This window comes from Mustelus asterias, chromosome 16 (assembly GCF_964213995.1).
Source record: "Mustelus asterias chromosome 16, sMusAst1.hap1.1, whole genome shotgun sequence".
In the NCBI taxonomy this organism is placed as follows: Eukaryota; Metazoa; Chordata; class Chondrichthyes; order Carcharhiniformes; family Triakidae; genus Mustelus; species Mustelus asterias.
The window spans coordinates 57,679,077-57,703,992 of NC_135816.1; the positions used below are offsets into that span (position 1 = coordinate 57,679,077).

Genomic DNA, 24,916 nt, shown 5'->3' on the forward strand with positions numbered 1-24,916 from the left:
CCGCTACATTAGATTAAGAGCTGTTTCCGTATGTAACTGCACCTTGGAATTTTAAAAATATCAACTTTCTGACAAGAGGGACACAAAAACATTAATTCTGAATAGGTTAAGCTTTAAGCAGGCATAGGAAAAATGAGATCAAAACATTTAATCAAAACCATTTCACAAACAGATCCAAGCTATATAACAAAGCAGCAGCATGGAATTTTGAGCTACAACTATTGTTGCCTTTACTGCCAACGGACTCACATTGATAGAATAAATCCCTGAACGTTCTATAGCGTGTATTTTTGGCGGATTTGTTCCCTTTTTAAAAAAAAAAATCACATGCCACAACATCGGACAGGCCATGGACAATGTCCCATGGTGTTATACATAAGATAATGGCCAATTCCATACCTTTCCATTTGGGAGAAAATGGTAAACTATTCAATAAGTGTTATAAAAGCTCTTTATTACAGTCACAGCGGCTGTGCAGCAACCAGATTTCCCCCCCACTCATTTTGCTTGTTAGGCTAATGGAAGGTCCGTGCAGTTCAACGTGAAAGTGTAGCAAGTTGTGTGCTGCCTCTGGTAATGGTGGTGACTGACAGATTGTTATTTTGGCAATCTTTGGTCAATATCTTGCAACCAATGATCAGACAGAAAGCTCGCCGGAAAGAATGGTTGAAGAAAGCGTATAGCAAAGGATTAAAAGCTGAATTAATGTAACCCAGCCACACAAATACTTCAAGAAGAAGATGGTGCATTGGATATCCAAACAAAGGATTAATTATATTCGTAGTGAAGAAGGGCAGCCAACAGATGAGGAAACACCCAATGATGATGCCAAGGGTTTTTGCCGCTTTCCACTCCTTCGTGGAAGATCTTTGGCGTGTCCACACAGAGCTTCCTTCATGGAAACCATTTCCAGTGCTGTATATCTGTCTAGCTTGAATTCTGGCTACCTGGAAAATTTTCCCATATGCCGCCAGCATTACAAACATGGGAAGGTAGAAGCAGACCAGGGAAGCAGAGACAGCATAAGGCACATTGACGATAAACACACAGTCATGTGGGTCATAAATTAAAAGGATGGCTTCCAATCCCTGCAGATGGACATTCAACAGCAAGGGCACAATGGACACCAGAGCGGGCAGAATCCAACAGATCAGGAGGAGGACTGTCACCCTTTTCTGAGACATCCGGAATCGATACTTCAGAGGGTAGCACACGGCATACAATCGATCGAAGGCGATGCAGCTGAGGTTCATGATGGACGATGTGCAGAGCAGCACATCCGTGATGGTGTGGATTTTACAGAAAGTCGCCCCAAAGTGCCACCCAAACAGCACGTTGGCCAAGCTGAAGGGCATGACAGTGATGCCAACCAGGAAATCGGAGGTAGCCAGGGACAGCATGAAGGCGTTGGTTGGAGTCCGCAGTTTGGTGAAGTAAGCGACTGACACAATGATCAAGAGGTTGCCAACGATTGTCCCGACTATGATTATGCCGAGAATACTGAAGACAGTAACCTTCTGTATGACTTGCCATACTGTTGGCGGGGTCTTTCCTGAAAAGTTAGCCTGGGTGCTCCAATTATGAAGAAGTGTGCCGTTCATCTCGTGATGATATGCTAACAGGATAAACTCATGTGGTAACGACTATTTATTCCACACATTACGCCGCACCTCCCCTTCACTTCTTTCAAATACTTTTTCGTGATTTATTCTTCCTTGCTCGTTTTCTGAGCTCTTCTTTATCCGCTCAACACGGCATCTAGGAAACGCCAAAAAGGCAAGCTAGTTTTGAAATAGTCAGCCTTACCCGGAGCACTCTTTTACCAAGGATTGCTGATGTTTTTGCTCCTCTTCTATCATCGCCTATTTAGCAGATGAAGCTAGGTTGTAAATCATTAACCTTAGTGGCAATTAGTTATCTCTCCCAGTCTGCAGCCGTTCTGAAGATAATAAATGACCGGTTGATGTTATCCTCGTGATATAAATGGAACACCTGGAGTTAGCAGTGCCCACCAAACTAATCCGTATTGATCATACAGGTCCCTTGAACAATTCGTACTCGAACAGAACGCAAATCAATGATGTTGGGGAAATACTTAAAACGGAAATTTGAAGTGGCAGCTGGGTGAAATCAGTAGGGAAGCTAAAGTTAATATTTATAAAGTTGTCGTTTATTCAGATGCATACTAAAACGTATGCACAAACTCAAAATCAGCCACATTGCAGTCAATTTAATAAGATTTAAAAGAGAAACATTTTTCAACCACTTTTGAGGGGATTGGCAACCACTGTTCATGGTTTCTAAAGAAAACATGATTGTCCCAGTCTCATCAACTAAATACTAAATACAGAAATGGCCCTCTTTTTAAAGGGACAGTTTGCTTTGTACCTTATTTTGGGTGTCTTTTTCTTGCTCATCGTCTGCCATGTATCTTTCTTTTCCAAAGATCTTAATTACCTGCCTCTTTACACTTCTGGTTAGTTTTACAGACCCCCAGGATGCTGGACAAAATTGCAAATGAGATAGTGCACCAACAGTACAAGTTATTTAAATAGGAGTTAAGTAAGGTACAGGTATATACAAAAACAGAAAATGCTGGAAAATACAAAGTTGTACTGAAGGGGCAGTGCAAAGGTTCAGGCATCATGAATAAACAGAAAGATCAGTCGGAAGGTTAAATCATCTGTCAAAGCCATTCCTAGCCTTTATCATCACTATTTACATTCCCTTTGGGCGGCATGGTGACACAGTGGTTAACACTGCTGCCTCACAGCTCCAGGGACCCGGGTTCAATTCCATCCTTGGGTCCCTGTCTGTGTGGAGTTTGCACATCCTCCTTGTGTCTGTGTGGGTTTCCTCCGGGTGCTCTGGTTTCCTCCCAAGTTCCAAAGATGTGTGGGTTAGGTTGATAGGCCATGCTAAATTGACCCTAGTATCAGAGGATTAGCAGGATAAATATGTGGGGTTACAGGAATAGGGCCTGGGTGGGATTGTGGGTGGTGCAAACTTGATGGGCCGAATGGCCTCCTCCTTCAGTGTAGGGATTCTATGATTCTTTATCTTTTGTCTATGCTATCCCTATCAATTACAGTCCCCTCACCCTCACAGTATAAATCTTTGTTCTATTTTCTTTGTCTTCAGCTCTGACAAAGGTTCATCCTGACTTGAAATGTTGGCTCTGTTCTCTCTCCACAGATGCTGTCAGACCTGCTGAGATTTTCCAGCATTTTTTGTTTTTGTTATCAAGCATAAATGTAGTTGGAATAATACAAAGTAAAAGCATCAAATATGTGAAAACGAATGGAAAACTAAGATTTGATTGAAGTTCGGAAATCAACAAACAGGGAAATTGCAGTTTTTTAAATAAACGCATGAAAATTAAATTGTGTGTGTATAGGAGGGGGCATCTTGAGAATGAGGCAAGTCTGGATATATTTAATTCCTATTATGTCTTATTTTATGAAGGGATGTGATACTGGATGTGATACTGGATACCTGAAGGAGATAAAAAAGAGAAACTATTAAAAAAGTTAATGGATTCAAAATTAAATTCAGGACCAACTGACTAGCATCACAAAATATGAAAGGATGTTGGATAGACAATGCTGGGAATGTAAACTGTAATGGTCCAAAACTTTTGAAAAGGGGAATCATGGAGCTGGGGATTGGAAAATAATCCTTACTTGATCAAGAAAGCAAGTGAGAATTTCTAAGCCAGTTGGTTTTACCCCTGCTGCAGGTAGAAAGAAACCTTGCTAAATCCTGGCTTGTCATTGTCATTCTAAAAGAGTGTCAAACTCAATTTATTTAAATTTTATGACGAAATCATAATGTGTAGAACTGTGGATAATGGAAATGTTGTGGAAGTTGCCAATATAAATTTATTTAAGTGTACTTGATGCAGCACCATATAAAAGAAGAGCTACAGAAATTCAGAACTCATGGTTAATTTCACCGATACTGCCTGCCTGGTAATCTGGTAGAACAGATTACTCAGCCATGTAAAATCTGCCTGATCTTCATCTTACTGGTTTTGCATGAGTCTGATTCTCTGGCCTAATCCCTCTGCTAACACTGCAGCAGGCAGGTGATCCATCTAAACTAACTTGGGAATCTGATTGAATCTGTCCCCTGACCTAGAAGAAAAAGACGGAGAAAGAAAGGATCACCCACATGCCTTCTAATCTCTGACGTGAAAACACCAATCAAGTGTTTTCAACTCATCAGGAACAACACCACAGGATCATATTTGTATATTAGAAACACCTTAGGTGTATCAAACAAATGCACATTTCTATTTTGCAACACTAGATCCATAATATCTGCACCTTCTTAATTGACCTTCCCACACTGTGGTATGGTTCTACTCTGCAGCTGGACCTGCATCTCAGTCAAAGATTTACTTCAAGAATGCCAAGTAAGTGCCTCTATGAAACAGACACAGGGCTTCAGATGTGTTCTGCATCTCAATTGTGATGGTTGCATACATTTGCATGGCCTATTAGAACTCCTGACATAGGCTTACCCTGGTTTAGCTGTGCACCTAAAAATCCCCTCTTATTTTTAAAAGTTTCTTCCCTTCCCTTTATCTTTTTTTTTCTATGCTTAATTTCACATTTAATTAACCTGCCTTTTCAGTCCTGCCTTTCTTTATTTCCCCAATCCTTTAGTCCTAGTGGTTAAAGGATATATTGTTTGTCCCGTTCTTCACCCAGGTCCCCAGTGCTCTCCTGCCTTTGCAGTGTGGTTACACACAGGCAAAATTTTCAAAAACCTAAACATGGATGAATAAGACTAACCAACAGCCCCTGTTCTCCCAGCCTTTGCAGCCATTTGTTTAGGACCAATCCCAATCGCCTTTCTGCTGTTGGCCCGGTCACTTAACTACTATTGCTTGTTGGTTCCCCTGCCCCCATTTCTTAAGCCTGGTTCTAATGCACCTAACCTTTCTATCCTGGTTCCCCAACTAGTCCCCTTGAAGCCTCACCTTGATTTGATTTGATTTATTATTGTCACGTGTATTAGTATACAGTGAAAAGTATTGTTTCTTGCACGCTATACAGACAAATCATACTATTCATGGAGAAGGAAAGGAGAGAGTGCAGAATGTAGTGTTACAGTCATAGCTGTGGTGTAGAGAAAGATCAAATCAGTGCGAGGTAGGTCCATTCAAAAGTCTGATGGCAACAGGGAAGAAGCTGTTCTTGAGTCGGTTGATACGTGACCTCAGACTTTTGTATCTTTTTCCCGACAGAAGAAGGTGGAAGAGAGGATGTCTGGGGTGCGGGAAGTGTAGGCAGAGTCAATGGATGAGAGGCTTGACTATGACCTCTCTAGGTCCTTGATCCATTGTTTTAGACTCAATCTTGATCCTTCTTTGCTCTTTCAACTGTTTATTTATTTAAACCTGTCTCACAATCTTCATCCCACTCAGATTCAAGCCTGCCTCATTGTATCCTCCTTCCAACCATTCCAGTTGCTGCCTGCCCAACTATTGTTCTGGTCCCTGTCTCAATACCATCACCCTATGAGGAAGCTTCGATGATACAAGTTGAGTTACAGCATTTAATGTTACTTGGCAGTGTATCCTCCTGTTATTCAATGAGCAAAGGCATGGAAAATTTCTGCATAATACAATTGGAATAGTACGACTGACAGCATGGCCCATTAGTGATATTTACGCTCATCATTCAACTCACACCATGCTTACAACATCATTTACTGGTTATGATGATGTGATAGTGGGATCATGTGTATCAGGGAGCTTTTTTTCACCATGGAGCCAATGGTTTCAACTGAAGGTTAATCACAGGGCACACAAGCTGGAAGCAGATGCCATAATTCAGAAAGAAGCATTACATAGATGTGTAAATGTGCCACAGCTTCTGAAATTCACTTAAATAACTTCAAAAAGTTACAGTCACAGCTAGGGTGTAGAGAAAGATCAACTTAATGCAAGGCAAGTCCATTCAAAAGTCTGACAGCAGCAGGGAAGAAGCTGTTCTTGAGTCGGTTGGTACATGACCTCAGACTTTTGTATCTTTTTCCTGACGGAAGAAGGTGGAAGAGAGAATGTCCGGGGTGCGTGTGGTCCTTGATTATGCTGGCTGCTTTTCCGAGGCAGTGGGAAGTGTAATCAGTGTAACTGGAGTAAATCACACTTTTTTTCAGCAGGTGTTTAAAAATAAATCTCCCACACTCTGTGCACTGTTGAGTGCACTAGCGTGAATCACAAGAAGCAGTGGGCAGGACCTATTCCTGCTGGAGAGATGAGCAGCCTGGCGCTGAGTGGGCCACTGCGCATGCATTGCTCAGTCAGAGTGGAGATCAGCGCATGCACAGTGGCCCCATCTGCCATCCTCCCGATCGTTGGCCGGCTCAATCACTGGCCAGCCCTGTGACCCTGCAATGCCAGCCTTCTCACCCCCCCACGGCCTGATCGTTGGTCTCCCGGACATGTCCGGGCCAACCTCAACCTCCCCACATCCCGGCCCACCTCAATCTCCCGCCATTCCTCCCCCCACCTCAATCACCCCCTCCCCCTCTCCTCACTGGCAGTCCCAAAACCCTCCCCTGCCCTCAGTGCCAAACCACCCCTACAGCCCTGACCCCCTCTAGCGGGCTGCCCCCACCGCCACCCTGTGACCAGCCCCAATTGCTGGCCTCCCTCCCACCCCACCGATCCCGACTGCAGAGTGGAAATGGGACCCTCCAACCCCACAGATCATCCCCTAGAGGTCCTGCCCCCCCCATCAGGCCCTGGCCCTATTAGGCCCTGCCCCCCTTGGCACTGCCTGATGCCCAGTGGGCAGTGCCAATGTGTCCCCTGGGCATGGGCCCTTTGCCCCTTGGGCAGTTCCAGGAGGCCCAGGCTGACATTGCCAAGGTGCTAATGCCCAGGGGGCACCCTCCGGTGCCTGACCTGTGGGGGGCCTCGATTGCCCCCATTTCACTCCAGTGGCATCCAGCCGCTAGCTCCCTGTCAGTAAGGAGCTACTGTAAACACCGCTGGAGTGAAATACTCCTGGCGGAGGGGGAGAGGCTAGCAGGCCCGGAGGCGTCAGTCCCGGGCCCGCTAATTATATTTAAATTGTATTAAGATCAGTGTCTGCACATATAATGCAGCTCTGCACCGATTTCCGGCCTGGAGTTGATGGAACCGGAAATCCAACGCTGGGAGACGTGTCCAGGGCCGGACGCCCAATACAAATTGTGCAAACCGGCACATTGTGCTAAAAAAAGCAGCACAGTGGGATGGGAGAATCATCCCGTTACCTTTTATTGCCTGTGATTGAATAGATTTGCACATGGATGTGTGCATTTAATTACCCTCTGAGTGATTGGATCAATTTAAATACCACAGCAGCAATTTTTTGTGTTTCAAAAAATTAAAAAGGTTAATTCATTCCTCATACACTTGCACTGGAGGTTAATGAGAGGTCTACCCATCCACACTATCATACACACAAAAACTAGATACAGTTAAAGGTAAAACAATAATTAGAAAAATGGAATTTAATTCAAGTCTCTGATGTTTCGTAGTTGAGTTGTTACTTTAACTGAAGTGATGAATTCAAACATACAGAGATTTCTCAGTGGTTGTACTGGTTCTTAGAGTTGATATGCTCAGAGGTTGTTTTCACAGGTAGGCTTGAAGATGGAACAGGATAGAAGAGAGAAATAAGTTTAATTTCTCTTCAAAATATTGTAGGTATTTGTTTTGCTGCTTCACTGTTTGCAGCAGTCAATGGCTTTGTCTGTCCGATGCTTTCTGCTTTTCTCATTTTAAAACAAAATTTACTCCATTCTTAAAGTTACAAACCAATGTGCAGAGTGGACCAGGGAGCCAGGGTGGACACAGCATCATGTGACCTCACATCAGTGTCAAGTCATGGTCTTAAATAAGGGATTGTGGTTATTTAATTAAAATTCTGAAGTCTTCTTCCACCTGTGGTTTTCTTGAGGTAGCCGAAGTCTTTAGATTTGACAAGACAAATTTCCTTTTTAACAATGAAAGTGTCGATAGAGTTTCATTTAACACCCAGCCAAAATCTCAATGAATCTATATCAGAAAAAGTATCTTTGTCCTCTTTGTCCCCTTCAGAGATAAAATGGTTTAATCCACACAAGGTGCCTGGTAACTCTGAAGAGTCATCTTAAGTTGCAGTTTTATTTATTTCCGCATGGGAGGGGGTACATGCCTATAGCCACCTTGCTCACACTTAATAACTTAATAGGCAGCATAGTGGTTAGCTGGGTTCAATTCCTGGCTTGGGTCACTGTGTGGAGTTTGCACATTCTCCCCGTGTCTGCGTGGCTTTCCTCCGGGTGCACAGTCCAAAGATGTGCAAATTAGATGGATTTGACCATGCTAAATTGCTCCTTAGTGTCAGGGGGACTAGCTAGGGTAAATATATGGGGTTATGGCCTGGGTGAGATTGTGGTCGGTGCAGACTCAATGGGTCGAATGGCCTCCTTCTGCACTGTAGGATTCTATGATTCTAACTCTGCTACTTGCCTACTCCCAGACCCTTCCAGTATTCACAAGATGCTTCTACCTCCCCTCTTGAATGAAGCTGCAGCATCCTCCCTGGGTCCTGTAAGTGGTGGGTCCCATGAACAAAATCAAGCAACTAAGAAATATAAGCGGATAACCAAGGAAGTCCTGGAGCTGAGTGGATTACAAAGAATGTTTAAGACGAGCATAAAAGTATATCACAAAATTAAGGCTAATATATGAGGCTAATCATAGAAATGAAACTGAAACTGGATAAACAACCAATGCAACAAAACAGAATATTACACCAAAAGAAAACAAAGTGATTGCATTAGAAGGTAAGAGAACTAAGTGAATCTTAACAAGTATAAAATGGCTAGAGTGAAAGACCATAACAGTCAGATAATTGAGAATGAATGGACAAGTAGCAAGTGGTGGAAAGAAATTATTTTCAATATAAGATGTATGGTGCTGAATCAATTTGCTCTTTACAAATCCAGGGGATTTGATGCTAGATTTCTCAGAAGACAAAGATTTGTATTGCTAGTTTGTAAAAGAACATGACTATTGATATCAATAACATAACTGCAGAGGTGTCACAGAGGGTGAGGCATATATTGTGAAAGTGATGGAAAGGCTGTTGGTATAAAATTCACAAAGAAGATCAAGTTGGAGAAAGGGCAATAATATCAATCTTCAAAATAAGAGACCCGAGGGAATCCAAGAAGAAGGAATCAGTTCACTTTCGAAAGCAGAAATGTATTTATGAAGATTCTGCTTAGGAGAATGAAAATATGCAGAGAACTGATACTGCCTGAAGATGCTAGTTATATGTTAGGAAAATGTGCATTAAGTTAGGATCAATTTCAGAGAAATTGACAGAACACACCTATTGTTACAGCTGCTTCATAGATTTTAAGCCAAGGAAACACTGGATAAACAATGTCAACAGGTGCCTAGAAAAGGATACAGGTGACTAACGCAGTTAAGCTAGTTCAGAATCACTAATAGTGAAGCGAATTTATTTGGCTCCATTAACACTGCTAAGTTGATGGATCAGAATTTCAGCAATAGCAGCAGTGACACCATTACTGTGTAACTGATCTCATGGCATGCCTAATTGGAACATTGGAGTACCTCAGCTTAAAAGGGATAGATGAGGTTGAAACACAGCAGCTCAGTAACATGAACATGTACCAGACCCTGAGTAGGTACGAACAATAACAAGAGAGATCAACTAGTGTTGAGGAGTATTATAATCATATTTTAAGAAAATCTATTCTTATGACCCAAAAACACTATGATATTATAATTCTTCTCTCCTCCTTATTGGAAGATGGCGATTCATGCTAACTGCCCTTCCACAGTCCTGCAGTACTTAGCTAAGTCAGAATTTTTTATTTGTAAAATTTGATAAAAATTCCAAGAAGCTATTTGACTGCATTGTGCATCACAGCTGAGCCAGATCCTGCCCTCAAATGATTTCCAGATGTGTGCACATTTCAGCAGTAGTCAATGAACATCAATCAGGAACAGGAACTCTGGATTATGTTTTCTGTTTTTCCTAGCTTGTGGGGAGGGAAAGGGTGTGAGGGGCAGTGGAGGAATGCATTCGGGGGTGTATAACGGCAATGAAGTCTTGTGGTGCAGGTTTGAGCCCCATTCCACAGCTTGATGGTCACAGAAGCATTCATGTGGCTGAGGAGGTTGATTGTCAATTTGTAAGTCCTTCCAGTACACCTCCGGCAGGAGGTAAGAGTGGAGGACGCTCCTGGTCAGCCATGTTTGATGAGGAGTGGTGACCCTCATACTCTGGTTTGAGGTCCCTAATTAATGATGACTCCCTCAGATTTGTATTATTCACTAGCTTGCGGTTAATGAGAAACAGTCTGATTTGATGTCCACCTTTGCTCATTTTTATATTGCATGGCAGAAATCTCTTATCATTTAGAAAACCAAATCAATCCACTTGTCATTTAGTGATACAATACAAGGTCTGTCAATAACCTACAATCGCTATTGTACAGGATGAGATTGATTGAGCTTGCCATGGAGAATTTGACATAGGGTCGGATTTGTTTAAACCACACCTATTGTTGAGATTACATTTACCGTGGTCTCGATCCAGTTTATGGTCTAGTCCAACTGAGTAATTGTCTGACTTGCAATATGTCTGCATTGGTTTGTCTCCAATTGTTTCCAGCACATAGTTCAATCTTGAAATCAAGAACAGTTCAAAGTATGCCCTGCACTTGCACTGTTTGTGCTGATTGAGAACACACCAGTACTTCACATTGTCTAAGTTGATTACTCTGTACCACATGCATAGTCTCAACACTGATGTTCAGTGAACTACATTGAAAGATGGAACTAACACTGGTGGTATTGCATGCTTCTGGGGTGACTACGATTACAGAGGTCCAGAAAATGGATGTAGAATATTCCTTCTAAGAAATTGTGTAGGGCATGGTCCTGAGAGTTCCATGACCAAGCATGCTAGTGGGTTGGTGCTGGATTTTGTCATGCAACCCGGCTTTAACAAGGTTTCACAGCTTTTCCATGCATAAGATGCCTGTCTCAAATGAACATATAATAGATGATAATGAGTAATATATCTTATACACCTTGCTTTTCACATTTAATCCCAATGCATGGCTGGATTTTAAGGATGAAATAAAAACAGAACATTCTGGATAAACTCATCAGGTCTGGCAGCATCTGTGGAGAGAAACAGAGTTAACATTTTGAGTCCAAATGACTCTTCTGCAGAACTGAAGTGATGCAGAAATGTAAAGAATTATACAGTTAGAACTGGAGGAGGTGGGGCAGAGTAGAGGACCAGGGATCGGGGCAAAGGGGATGTTGACAAATTTGTCGTGGACATAAGGCAAAAGGGAGTGTTAATGGCATCATTAAGGAATGAAGCATGCTAATAGTGGCATAGGGTGAGGTGGCAGAATTTGTTACTGGGAGCAACAGAACAGCAAGGGACATATGGCCAAGTGCGGAGGGGTGGGGTTCTGCTGGGGCAAGCCAGGGAACTGAAAAACAATTAACAGCAAACTAGTGTGGGAGGGTGGGGCGGGGGGGGGGGGGGGGGGATGTTTACTGTCTAAAGTTGTTGCTGTAGGATGCCTAATCATATGATTAGTGTTGTTCTTCCAGTTTACGTTGAGCATCACTGGAGAATTGCAGCAGGCCCAGAACAGATGGATCTTGGGGATGATTAGGAGGTTCCAGCATTCATGATATCTGTGACCATCCCTCTATCAAAACCTCTGAATTTCAGCAGGCAAAAACTGTTGAGCTGAACACCACCACCAATTCCATCTGTCCCCCTGACTTTCCTGTGCAAATCCCTGACTGTCTGCACTATTTAAAAATCAGCAGCAGAAAACCCATTCACAATCTGTGAAAAACATGAAATATCACATAAGTTCTGATGGCTGTCTTGATGGATATGGTGTCCGAGTGGTTATGTCACTGGCTCAGCAAGGATGAGCTCCATGCCCTTGCCCTGGTAATTTTGTGAGCAAGCAAAAGAAAAGGAACACCACTGGACTGCTGTAAAAACCCAAATGATTCATGACATATTTCATTGCAGGGAACCAGTAAACTTGAACACTGCATTCCAGTGAATCCAGTCCCACACTGCATGGTTGACACAAAAGTAACTTTAACCCCAAGAATGGGGGTAAGAAGTAATTTAAAAATAAAAATCAGACCTGATTCCCCCCAACCCACCTCTGGTTTTAATGGAGATGGAAGAAGGATAGTGTATTGGTTGACCAATCACACTCAGGAGACATGTTAGTTGGTAACAGCTTTTCAGGAGGCTGCATGCCTTCAGTTTTTACAGACCTTTTTTATTTGTTACCTGCATTGCATCCTGGTTTCTCAAGCCTTGAAGAAGAAGGCGAGAAGACTCAGATCCATAAGGTGAGGGGCTTTCCACCTCTGCTCGGTCAGGAGGAGTAGACATGTTTCCCACTAACTCTTTCTGATCTCCCACAACCTCCAAATTCTCCCCCTCCCTTCCATTTCTGCCCCCACTCCCTCCAATCTCACCCCTGCTGCAATTTCTGATGCTCCGACCATAGAGCCTTCCCCAATCCCGTCCTTATTAACCAGGCTGGCAGAAAACAAGCAGAGAAAGAAAATAGAAGGCCTTCTGCAGTTAATAACCATACCTGTTCCCTCCAACCCCACCCCCCTCACTCCAAGCATGCCTCCTTGTGAATATCAGAGCTTCAATGTGCTCAAGGTATCTAGGGATGCACAATCAATACTGCCCTGCATATTCCTTGCTTTATTTTTACCAGTTTATGTTTTCAGTATCAGTAAGGATTGCTTTTTATATTAGTTCAGAACATTAAACAGTTGAATTGCTGAACTTCTATCATTTTTATGACTTTCTAAATTTTCACTTTTATACTTTTAGCAAGTATAAATTGTCTTTATTATCTGCAGTACAAAGAGACCATTAGTGAAATGGTTATGAATTTGTGGAGCTGCTGTTAACATAACAATACTACAAATATGAAATTTTGAGCTATAACCATGTTGTCTGTCGTAATTGTCAGGTTTATTTTCAAATAGAAAGACATTCTTTTATATTGCACTTTCCCCAGTTTCAGCTTGTCTTAAAGTGCTTTATAGTCAATTAAATACCTTTTGAAGTGTAGTCATTGTTCCAATGTTAGAAACATAGCAGCCAATTTGCAAACAGTAAGGGTCCACAAGCTCTTGCATCGTGCTTCTGTGCTGACTTTAAACATCTTCATTTGCGTCATGTAGATAAAGAAAGTTCCAATAGCACTATAGACTCAGGAATGGCAGATAAAGAATTTTATCTTTCAATTAATATTTTTATCTTTCAATTAAAGTTTTCCATATCATTTAGTTTTTAAATATGTTTTTCCTGACCTGAGACTGTAACCGGACTTTAGAACTACAAAAAAATCAGATTCGATGCCATGCAGTCATCTATATTGTTTCATGACTCCATTGACTGCTGGCTTGCATCTTATAGCCCATATATAGCTAATGGCTTCTCGTATCCCTTAACACACTCGATTCTTTTTATTAATTATCCAGCTCGTAAATGTTGCAGCTAAAGTCAGTGTAAAATCATTCAGCCATGCGAAGCTTTTCACACGAGATTAGTCTGGTACTTCAATGCAATTCAGAGATATTTGACTACTATCCAAAACCAGTTCCAGTAACATCCTGTAATTTATCAGTGAAACTATCGCTGGAATTCTACCGCCCCACACGCCACGGAATCGAAGCGAGCAATTTGCGAACAATTGCAATGTCCGTTGACCTCGGGCAGGACTTTCTGGTGTCGCTCGAGCAAGGCCGTGAATGTAAAGCTTTGGGTTCCTTGTCTTCACAAGGACATTGACATATTGAAATCAACCTATTCTGCTGTCAAAAGGTCCTTATTATTGCTCCCAGCCCAACTATTCACTCAAACCAATGTTGGTGGCACGCTGTTCGACCTGAGCTGAAATTCAAATCTTATTCAAAACTTATCCATCACCTTATATACCATTTCCACAGCATTGCCTGCCTTCAGCCACAGTAACCTTCAAAATATATCACCTCCATATACCTATACTGGCCCAAATTTCACACAGATTAATTATAAATCCAAACCCCTGCTGCCTGCATTCTGCATTGCACTAGTCCCATTTCAGCTCATGCTGACCTCTATTAGCTCCCTGTCCCCAACATAATTCATTTAATATCCTTATCCTCTATCACAAATCCCTCCAAAATGTCACCTGCACTGTCCCTGCAATCTTGCACGGATTCTGCTCTTTTGATTCTGGCTTCTTTAGCATTTCTGCTCCTGCCTGTCGCTCACCCCCAACTGTCAGTGGCACAGCTCCCAATTACCTTAGCCCCTACAATGTTCTCCACAGATCTTTTGTCTTACCTCTCGTCTCTCCTCCATTAAAAGTGCTGTTTGAATGCCATTTGTTTCATGCAACGTTATTCAGAGAATAGCTGTATGATGGACGGATCCCAGGGCTCAAGTTACTCATGGATTGTACTTACTGTCAAAGGAAGAAGAAAATTGTGAAGAGATATTATCGGGGTCTTGCAAACTAAAACGCTGTATAAAACATAGATGTAGGTTAGCTGTTTACAAAAGAGAATCCTGGGATTTTACCCCAATCCTGGATGGCAGAATAGGAGGCGGCAGTGCTGTAAAACGTGGGGGCCCTACATATGAAGTGCTCTCCCCAGGCATTCTCTTCACTAGGCCATTTTATCAGCAGTGGGGAAGGGCAGTGCCTCGGCTGCAGATAGTCAATTAAGACAATTCATAGAATCATAGAATCCTTACAGTGCAGAAGGAAGCCATTCAGCCCATCGAGCCTGCACTGACAACAATCCCACACGGTTTTTTCTGTAACCCCAAGTATTTACCCTGCTAGTCCCCCCTGGCACTGAGGGGCAATTTAGCATGGCAAATCAACCTAACCCGCACATCTTTCGACTATGGGAGGAAACCAGAGCACCCGGAGGAAACCCATGCAGACACGGGGAGAATGTGCAGACTCCAAACAGACAGTCACTCGAGGCTGGAATTGAACCCGGATCCCTGGCAGCAGTACTAACCACTGTGCCACCGTGCTGCCCAATTAAAGGCACATTTAAGGGCTACACCAGACCGTAAAATGCTGGCGGCAGAGTGACCCACACTGCATGAGGAGGTCACCAGCTGCAAGGAGGCAGCCTTCCAATTGCTTCCCAGGGAGTGAGGAAAGGTGGAACCTTGTTTCCTGGGAAAGGGCTCTCGGAAGTGGCCCCTGGTTGTAAAGGCTGGCCATGTGGCCTTGATGCCACTGCTGAAGGGATTTCACCTCCAATTTCCAGGCCAGCCTGCCTGGCTGCTCAATATGGGTACACCATTTCTTTCCCCTTGCAGCCTCACTGGTGGCTGCTTCTAATTATGGCACTGTCAAGGCTGCAGAACTGCTGCCTCACTTACTGGGTCAGTAACATGGAGAGTCAGCCCTCCATCCTTAATTAGATGACAGGCCTGGTGACACTTATTTGACATTGGACCTGCATTGGGTTCCAAAGTCGGGATCAATCTCGTGCTGAGAACATCCCAGCCTAGAATTGTAGAAGAGGACAAAAGCAAATCCAAAGTGAATGTCTCAAGTGAAATTGAGATTAAAATTATCATAAAAGTATTAAATATTGGAAATAGTTACAGGGGAGGCAGCCAATGGCAAGTCAGTTAGCTCCTTGATAAAATAACTGGACAAATAAGTAACTCATCTTCTGACTCCCCAAAGCCAGTTCACCATCCACAAAGCCCAAGTTAGGTGTGTAATGGATTACTCTCCACTTACCTGGATGTACACAGCCCCAACAATACTCAAGCAACTCAACACCATCCAGGACAAAACAGTCCCTCTGATCAATGTCCCATCTACCATCTTAAGCATTCATTCCTTTCATTACTGGTGCAGCTTGGCTGGAATGTACTACTTACAAGATGCACTGCAGCAACTCGTCAAGTCTCCTTAGACAGCACCTTTCAAGCACACACCCTCTACCACCTAAAAAGAAAAAGAGCAGCAGGCACATGGAAACACCAGCAGCTGCAAGTTCCACTCCAAACCACACACCATCCCGACTTAGAATTGTATTGCCATTCTTTCATTGTCACTGGGTCAAAATCTTGGAACTACCTTCCTAACAGAACTATGGATGCACTGGAACCAGCTGGATTGCAGTCGACAAAAACAGAAAAATGCTGGAAAATCTCAGCAGGTCTGACAGCATCTGTGGAGAGAGAATAGAGCCAATGTTACGAGTCTGGATGACTTACATCAGAGTTGAGAGGAGAGTCAGCAGAGATTTATACTATGAGGATAGGGATAGGGAATAATCACATTACTACAGAAAATGGTGTGTTGGCGCTAGGAGAATTCATATCAGTTCATGGAAATGGCAGAGAGAGATTGCCACTTTGGACAAAGGGAATGTAAATGAGCATGCGGATTGCAGTAGACTTTCTCATGGGGAACTGGGGATAGGAAACAAACTTTGATCTTGCCAGCATCTTACATCCCATGAAAAAATAATAATTAAAAAAAAAACCATTTTTCCAAATGGTTTACGTTCTTTGGGCTGCTTTCCACAACTAAGAGATCAAAAATCATTGTTAATTTATACATGAAAATACAAATTTCTAGGAAAAGAATGTCATTTGAAGGGTAAAATGGGCTGCTGATTCACTGTTAGCCATTTTGCTCCATTACCAGGACAAAATTTACTCTTTCAGAGTTTGCTGACTGGCTTTCTGTGTGTTTCCAGTGTTTTCTGCTGTTGTCCCTGGCACCCTTCAGTTTAATTAGTAGAAAAATATCCAAAAATAGAAGCCATAAATAAATATTATGCTACCCTATATTTTGACGTAAATAAGGGGATTAATTTAACTGATAATAATGTAAGAAAGGTCTTGATGGCCATGTTTGGCACTTTATAGTTAATGGTCTGGATTTGGTACAATCTCAGTTTAAAAGAAGTAGTGTGGAACAAATGATATGAAAAGCAGAGCCACATGTAACAGTGCACCGTTTATGACTTGATTGACCTTTGAATTCGCTTGCATCTCAGCCGAGAGCATTCGAGTGATTGAGCACACTGTGACTAAGAAGGACATTTTTCATGTAAAACTACTCCCAAATATACTCATACTATATAATAGAGCTACAAATGAAAATCCTTTCGCTTTTGCAAGTTATATCTGGATTTTTCAAACATACTATGAATTATTTTACAAGTTCCTTGTTAATGTATCTCTTTCTCCATTTCTTGTTATCCTGATAACTAGATAGTAACAACTGACAGTGCAAGTCCAATGAAAATAACGTAAATAAGGTGATAAAATCATTTTGGAGGAATAGTACTTTTTGATATGTTTATTCAAAGATTTTCACAGACAAAAAGTGATGCATGATAAGCACAGCTTGCCATATTTTATGATGAACAGCATCCTGTAAAATTAATGGTTAAAAAACTTTATTTGTTATAGTTTTCAGCTTTTAAAACAATTTTGAATCATCCCTCTTTTTGGTTCTCGGCTCCCTGATCCTAAGGATGGGACAGATAATCTGTCTCCTCGCCCGCCTCTGCCATTAACAATCAGTAGCCAACTACTGGGAACTGTTGTTCAAGGTGATCTAATGCCTTTCCATCCTTTCTGCTACAATGCACAACATAGCTGCTTGAGAAATTCAAACTGATTTGCTGAAAGGAAGGATCGTGTAAATGAATCGTTATGGTCCAATACCATCCTGTTGTACAGGAGGATGTTTTTTAAAGTAAACCACTTTTTGGTCATCCTCTCTGGAAAAGTCTTTGTTTCATCCCAATTCTACAAAAGCATTTTTTTTCCTTTATTCAAAAGAAACATGGGTGTTGCTGGCTAGCCAGCGTTTATTGCCCATCCCTAGTTGCCCTTGGAGGGCAGTTGAGGGTCAACCACCTTGCTGTGGCTCTGGAGTCACATGTAGGCCAGACCAGGTAAGGATGGCAGATTTCCTTCCCTAAAGGATATTAGTGAACCAGATGGGTTTTTCTGACAATCGACAATAGTTTCATGGTCATCAGTACATTCTTAATTCCAGATACTTTTTATTGAATTCAAATTCCACCAACTGCTGTGGCAGGATTCAAACCTGGGTCCCCAGAACATTAGCTGAGTTTTTGGATTAATGGTCTGGTGATAATGCCACTAGGCCATTGCCTCCCCTAGGCCAGCTAATCCCAATGGCAAGGTGACACTGTTGTATTTAACAAGGACTGAAACAGTTCTTAATCACTAACCTTTAAATGCAAACAAAATACTTTAGCTGAAATGCAAACATTGTAGGCAGTAAACATCTTCCTGAGGATATGAGGTTTTTCATCGTAACATAATATACATCTGAAACAATAAATTATAACATACAGAAATTAGGGTAAAACATTTATGTAGCAAGTATAATATTACGTGCACTTATACCTTTGTAAACAATATAACATACAGCAACACAGCATTTTCACAACAAGTTGTTACAAATGGAAGTCTTGGTTCCTGTTTAAATATTTGTTTCAGGTACATTCGGGGCGGTTTTACTTGGAACATTCTGCTGAAATTCCCCCAATATTGCTTGATGTTCAAAAGTTGTGGTTCTTTGTGTAAGGATAGTTGAATCAGTACAGGCTCCGCACTCTCCATTGATTGTCTTTCTGGGAAACTTGCATTTTTCTTTTGGTCCATTGGTGGGAAAAGAAGTACGGCGAAAGGAAGGGAACAGCCTCCAGCCCTGAAGGCTGCACATTTCCATGCTCTGCGTCCTGTTCTTGTCACTGAAATAGGGACTGGGGCTCACCGACAATCTCCTGCTGTTGCCATTGAAAATAACAGAGCCACCATCCTCCGAATCTTTTCTCTGTTGATCGAGAGAATTCATCTTCCAGTTGCAATTGTAAACCCGCCAGACTGGTCGTCGTCTGCGATGACACTGGCCTTTCAGGATTCGGATAAAAGCTCGTTTAAATTCTTTACTGGAGCAAGAGTAAATAATGGGGTTCACACAACTGTTAGAGTAACCCAGCCAAAATACTACTTTGAAGACAAGTTCTGTTGGTCTCAAGGAGGGAAAGAGTGAACCTACAAAGAAAAAGAGTTCATAGAAGTTACATTGCCATAATTGTAAATAAACAGATTAATAACAAATGTAATTTATTCAACTTTTAATGTTTGGAATAGAATGCTACAGCTGCTGCTTTACAACCTGAAATCATTACATATTTTTAATATTGCATTCCCTTTGAGCTTAATTTTCTTTTTAAAATGAGGTGCATTTTGTTGGTGAAATTTATTAATTGCATTCACTTTTGGTGCTCATTTGCTGAAAGAGTCAAATATTTTCCACTATTTTTTGTGTTTTCTTGAGGTGGGACTTGTAGATTTCTTTATACATGTATCCCAACTTAAAATGCACTGGCTATTCCTATATCTGACTTTTTTCAAGGTGAGAGCATCATTTTAAAATTGTTAACATGTACCTGCAGCATCTGTATGTGGCATTGCGGTGGGCAGTCACAATGTTAAGTACTCGTCATTGTAATGAACAGGCCGTCACGTTTTGGACCTGAGAATTAATCTTGTAATTACACCTTAGAGCCACTGGATGTCAGCACATAAATATGATTGTGATAATCACAGGCCAGCAACATATGACTGAAAGAATATGCAAAATATGTCCCCTAAATATGTGTTACTGAAACAAGTCTCAATTCTGTTTGAATTAATCACAAACTGATCTATCTATCAATCAGATTAATGAAAAATTCACCCTTATGCCACATTCTCCACAGTCACTTACTATTCCAGTCTCCACGGCCAAATGTGCTTAGCTGGCTGATTAATTTTCCCACAGCCGTTTGCTCTGATCACCCTTAATTGAAGTTCCTTCTTTTGTACCCATTAGAATGTTTTGGGACATGATTTTCCTTCACCATAACAGTTTGGAGTTTCCTTCCCCACCCCCACAAACGCACCAACCTACTCTCCAACCTTGCTTTTGCCCTTTTAGCAGTTGCTATACAATTTGAATTATCCATTTTCAACGTTGCATTCACTGGAAAACGTAACCTTGGAGCCTAAGAATCGCATGCTTCCTGACTATGACCACCACACCTCCTCATGGATTTTGTTTCCATGAACCCCTCCCATCTCCAATATCACACTGCCAACATCTCCCCTCCCCGATCACAATCTTGAAACAAACATTGAGGTCTGTTACCTGAAAGGTAGTTGAAAGGAGATTTCCCAACTGCTAAACAGGGAACACTGTGACACAATGGTATTGTCACTGGACTAGAAATTTTGAGACCCAGGGTAAAGCTCTCATGAGCCAGGTTTGAATCCTATCACGGCAGATGGTGAAATTTGAAAAAAAATCTGGAATTAAGAGTTTAATGATGACTGGGAAAGGATTGTCATAAAAATCCATCTGGTTCACTAATAATGTCTTTTAGAGAAGGAACGGCACGATAGTACAGTGGTTAGCACTGCTGCTTCACAGCTCCAGGGACCTGGGTTCGAATCCTAGCTCGGGTCGCTGTCTGGGTGGGTTCTCCCTGTGTCTGCGTGGGTTTCCTCCGGGTGCTCCGGTTTCCTCCCACAGTCCAAAGATGTGCAGGCTAGGTTGATTGGCCATTCTAAATTGCCCCTTAGTGTCCCGGGATGCATGGGTTAGTGGATAAATATGTAGGGATATGTGGATAGGGCCTGGGTGGGATTGTGGTTGGTGCAGACTCGATGGGCCGAATGGCCTCTTTCTGCACTGTAGGATTCTATGATTCTAAATCTGCCATCTTTATCTGGTCCAGATCCACAGCAATGTGGTTGACTCTTAAATGCCCCCTCAAGGGCAACCAGGGATGGGCAATAAATGCTGGTCCTGCTGTTAATTCTGTCCTGGAAGAAGAAAGGGTTACTTTCCAAAATGTCCATCTCACTCCCCCCATTAACTCACTGACAGGGTTTGTTGACTCCACGTCCACCACTGATGTAGCTTCCTTGCCTTTTATACTCCCATCTTATCCACATTTCTTAAGTGTCCTGCAGCTCTCCTTCCTTATTGTCTCCTAACTCTTTTTCCATTCTGTCTCTCCCTTTTCCTTCTCTGCATCTACTTTCCTTCACTATAACTTCCCTACTCTCCCAATTTTCCCTTTCTCTTCCCCTCCTATCCTTTCCACTCTATCTCTCTCCCATCCCTCCTGCCTCCTTGTCCTCCTTGATCACTTGGTTCCGGTTACATTCTTGATCTCTAACCTTGTCTGACCTGAATATTTCATTCAGTAGATAGTGTTATAACTGTGTTTGTTGTAACAGGTCAAAATCAGATCTTGGTAACCAATGCTAGCATATCACTAGGGCTGGGAAAAATTAAAGGTAAACCCTGCAGAGTTTCCTGTTAAAATTATTTCAGATAGTCTAGGCATTTTCCATATGGCAACACGTGAATATAACCAATAGATAGTCTCAAGCTATTTATATAAATTTATAAAATCTATTATGAACAGTCTATCAGAATACAGGGGGGCAATCTTACCATTGTGCTCCGCTGGCCAATGGACCGGGAGAGCCGGTAAGATCGTGAGAGGGCCGAGAAATCAATTCTTGCCTCTCACAATTTTACTGGCACCGAATATCCAGCGGGATCAGCGTTGCGCCCATTTCCTTGGCACTTTCTGGTGCTCAGTGGACAGTGCCAGGGCAGCATAGGGCACAGCGGTTAGCACTACTGCCTCCCAGCATCAGGGACCTGAGTTTGATTCCCAGCTTGGGTCACTGTCTGTGCGGAGTCTGCATGTTCCCCCTGTGTCTGCATGGGTTCCTCCGGGTGCTCTGGTTTCCTCCCACAGTCCAAAAAGACATGCTACTTAGGTGACTTGGCCGTGCTAAATTAGTGTACCCGAACAGGTGCCGGAGTGTGGCAACTAGAGGATTTTCCAGTAACTTCATTGCATGTTGATGTAAGCACACTTATGATGAATAAATAAACTTTTAAAACTTTAAAATATTTCCAGCGCAAGGCTGAATAAATTATTTTAATTACAGTTTAATATATTGTACATGTGATTCGCGAGCCCGGGACTCAACTGTCTGGGCTCACTTGCCTCTGTGGCCTTGCTGGGTGAGGTTCTCTCTGGTAAAAATCACAATTGGTCCCCACGTGATGGCCTCGCAGGTAGAACTGAAGGCCATTGAGGCACCCCCCCCCCCCCCCCCCCAGGGAGACTGGGGGCAAGGGAGGATGCCCCTTGGGCACTGCCAGCCTGGCACTGCCCACTGGACATCCTGACACTGCCTGCTGGGCACCCTGGCACTGCTCATTGGGCACCAGATAGTGTCAAGGGAGCAGAGTAGAGGGATATGTGCAATAGCGCACTCTCCTGCTCTTAGCCAGCTTTCTGGTGATTTAAGCTCCACCCCCTCTCCTGCAGGCAGGAAATGGATTTTTAGTTTTTTTCTGCTCTGAATGCATAAAATTGTAAATTTGGACTCGCCCAAAAAATGGATCAGAAACTCTCCTGTTTTCACGCTCGTTCTGGACATTGCCCTCCCCCAGATGTCACACACAGCCAAATGCAAATTGCTGTATCACAGTTAATACTTATACCAGAATGCGTACAATTCTTAATTGGTCTCCCATGAGCAGAGTGATGGTTCCAGTTTTCAGACTGATCTGTAATTGGCCTCAGCATTCATCTCAAGATCATAGAGCAATTCTACTTTGTGGATTTAATAAGCCAAGAGTCTACCTATGATCAGCAGAATTATACATTATTGTACATTACGGTTTCCTCGGGTGTAATGTTCCTGCTCTTATGATATATTGCAAATTCTGACTTACCATAAGCAACTTAACGGGATGAATGAACCTTTGACTTAACAGTAGCAGCGCTGCCTCCTGAATCAGGAGTCAAAGAATTTCAGACCGTATTCAGACAACACTCATAACGGGAGACTAGAATATGTTTTCTAAATACTAGGGTGACATCCAGGAGATAATCAGATCTGGTCAGTGGAATCAATGGCTCAGTGTCAAAATCTCTCCTTTGTTTTAGGAGGCTGGGGTTGGACCTTACTGCAGTGAAGTGGATTGGAACATTAGACTGGTGTTCAGCCAAAATACTTGTGTCCACCATTGTCCAGCACCTCAATTAGGCACATGTCTGTTTGTGGGTGGGAGGGGGTGGGGGGGGGGGGGGGGGGTGGTTTCCATTGGGCACGATGTGAAGGAACTCTACAGGGGAGGGGAGGGGCGATTGGGGAGGGAGGGAACTCTGCAAGGGGGGCAACTGGGGAGGGAGGGAACTGTACAGGACGGGCAATCAATGATTGGGGAGGGAAGGAGGCAACTCTGCAGGGGGGTGATCAGCGATCGGAGAGGGAGGTAATTCTGCAGGGGTGGGGAGTGGGGGTGATCAGCAATCGGGGAGGGAGAGAACTCTGCAGGGTGGCAATTGGGAGAAAGGGAGGGTGATCAGTGATGGAGGGGTGGCGATGTCTGTAGGGGGTGTGGTGGGAGATCGGGGTGCATGCGCAATGGTGCCCCTGGAGCTCAGCAGCCGGCTTCCCCGGTGAGCTGAGGCTTCACCCCACCCCCTGCTGATGAGAATCGCATCCTGGCTCTTTTTTTTTGCAATAAGTGCCACAAGATCACATTTTCAAACTCGCCCAAAGATGAGTCTGAAGCTCTCCCATTTTCTCGCTCGTTTTGTTTGTAAAATTCTACCCATTGCATTTCACATCCAGTTACATGCAAAGTAACTTTTAGATCTAGAGCAGAGGTTGCAGCCTAATACTGAAATCAAAGAGTTTCCATTGAGTAATATTGGTGCTTGATATAGGAAGTCATGTGATGGCATCAGTGATAATATAACCCACTGACTTTCATGCTGCACATGCGACACTAAAACAGGATGTAACAAGATATGTAGTGCTTCTCATGACCTGTTCTTCTGCCTTCTGCTTGTGTCTAGAATGGCAAGTAGGTCTGCTTGCTGCTTGTGCGTGCAATGCAGGAAGAGCAAAACACACCACAATTCAAAGCTGACGTTTATCCTGAACATTGATTTTTGAAGAAATATGCTGAGGCATGTTAGCCTTGGTGTGGAGCCCACTGATTTGTCCTTGAGTTTACAGATAAGGGGTTTGTGTTATGCCAGCGGCTGGATGCAGTGTCCTGTTGGAATGTGGAGCAGCTGTTTACAGTAACAACATATCAAAATAATACCATAGACAGCAGTACAAAGACACGTAGACAACCCACCGTCAGTGAACAATGGAAATTGTTGAACAATGCAATGACAATCTCCGCTTCACACCCGATTTTAATGCAGGTAGAACGTCGGATATTGAGGACAATACATCCAAAATTAGAGGGGGGAAAATCTAATCTTCTATAATGATTAATTAGTGGGCAAGCATACTTTGCAGTTCTGCCTCTGCATGGCTTAATACACAAGCACTTCTAATATTGCAGTAATAAATTAATATACGTGATCATCTGTGGATAGACTATATGGTGTCATGTACTCAATTACAGCATTTGTTCAAAGCAAAAATTGATTCAGTCAAGTCACGTATATGTTAAACATATTGATTTCCAGTGGAGGGTGCTGTTGCTTTAAGAGCTACAGCTGCATGAAAACTGCCTACTGCTCTGTACCCTGTGCCACCTTCATCATGATGTGGAGATGCTGGCGTTGGACTGGGGTAAGCACAGTAAGAAGTCTCACAACACAAGGTTAAAGTCCAACAGGTTTATTTGGTAGCACAAGCCACAAGCTTTCGGAGCGCTGCCCCTTCATCAGGTG

General features: G+C 42.8%; 2 protein-coding genes across 2 annotated transcripts in view; both read right to left on the reverse strand.

Moving 5' to 3' along the window:
* Positions 1-536: 536 nt before the first annotated feature.
* On the reverse strand, positions 537-1,601 carry LOC144505349 (trace amine-associated receptor 1-like). Its single transcript, XM_078231471.1, has one exon. The coding sequence runs from the start codon at positions 1,599-1,601 to the stop codon at positions 537-539; it is 1,065 nt and encodes a 354-aa protein (XP_078087597.1).
* Positions 1,602-17,426: 15,825 nt separating this feature from the next.
* Positions 17,427-24,916, reverse strand: part of LOC144505199 (alpha-1A adrenergic receptor-like) — a 37,044-nt gene continuing 29,554 nt past the window's right edge. The window contains exon 2 of the mRNA XM_078231171.1: positions 17,427-19,187. Within this exon, the coding sequence (XP_078087297.1) occupies positions 18,613-19,187 (575 nt within the window). The 3' untranslated portion in view covers positions 17,427-18,612. The remainder of the gene's footprint in view (positions 19,188-24,916) is intronic.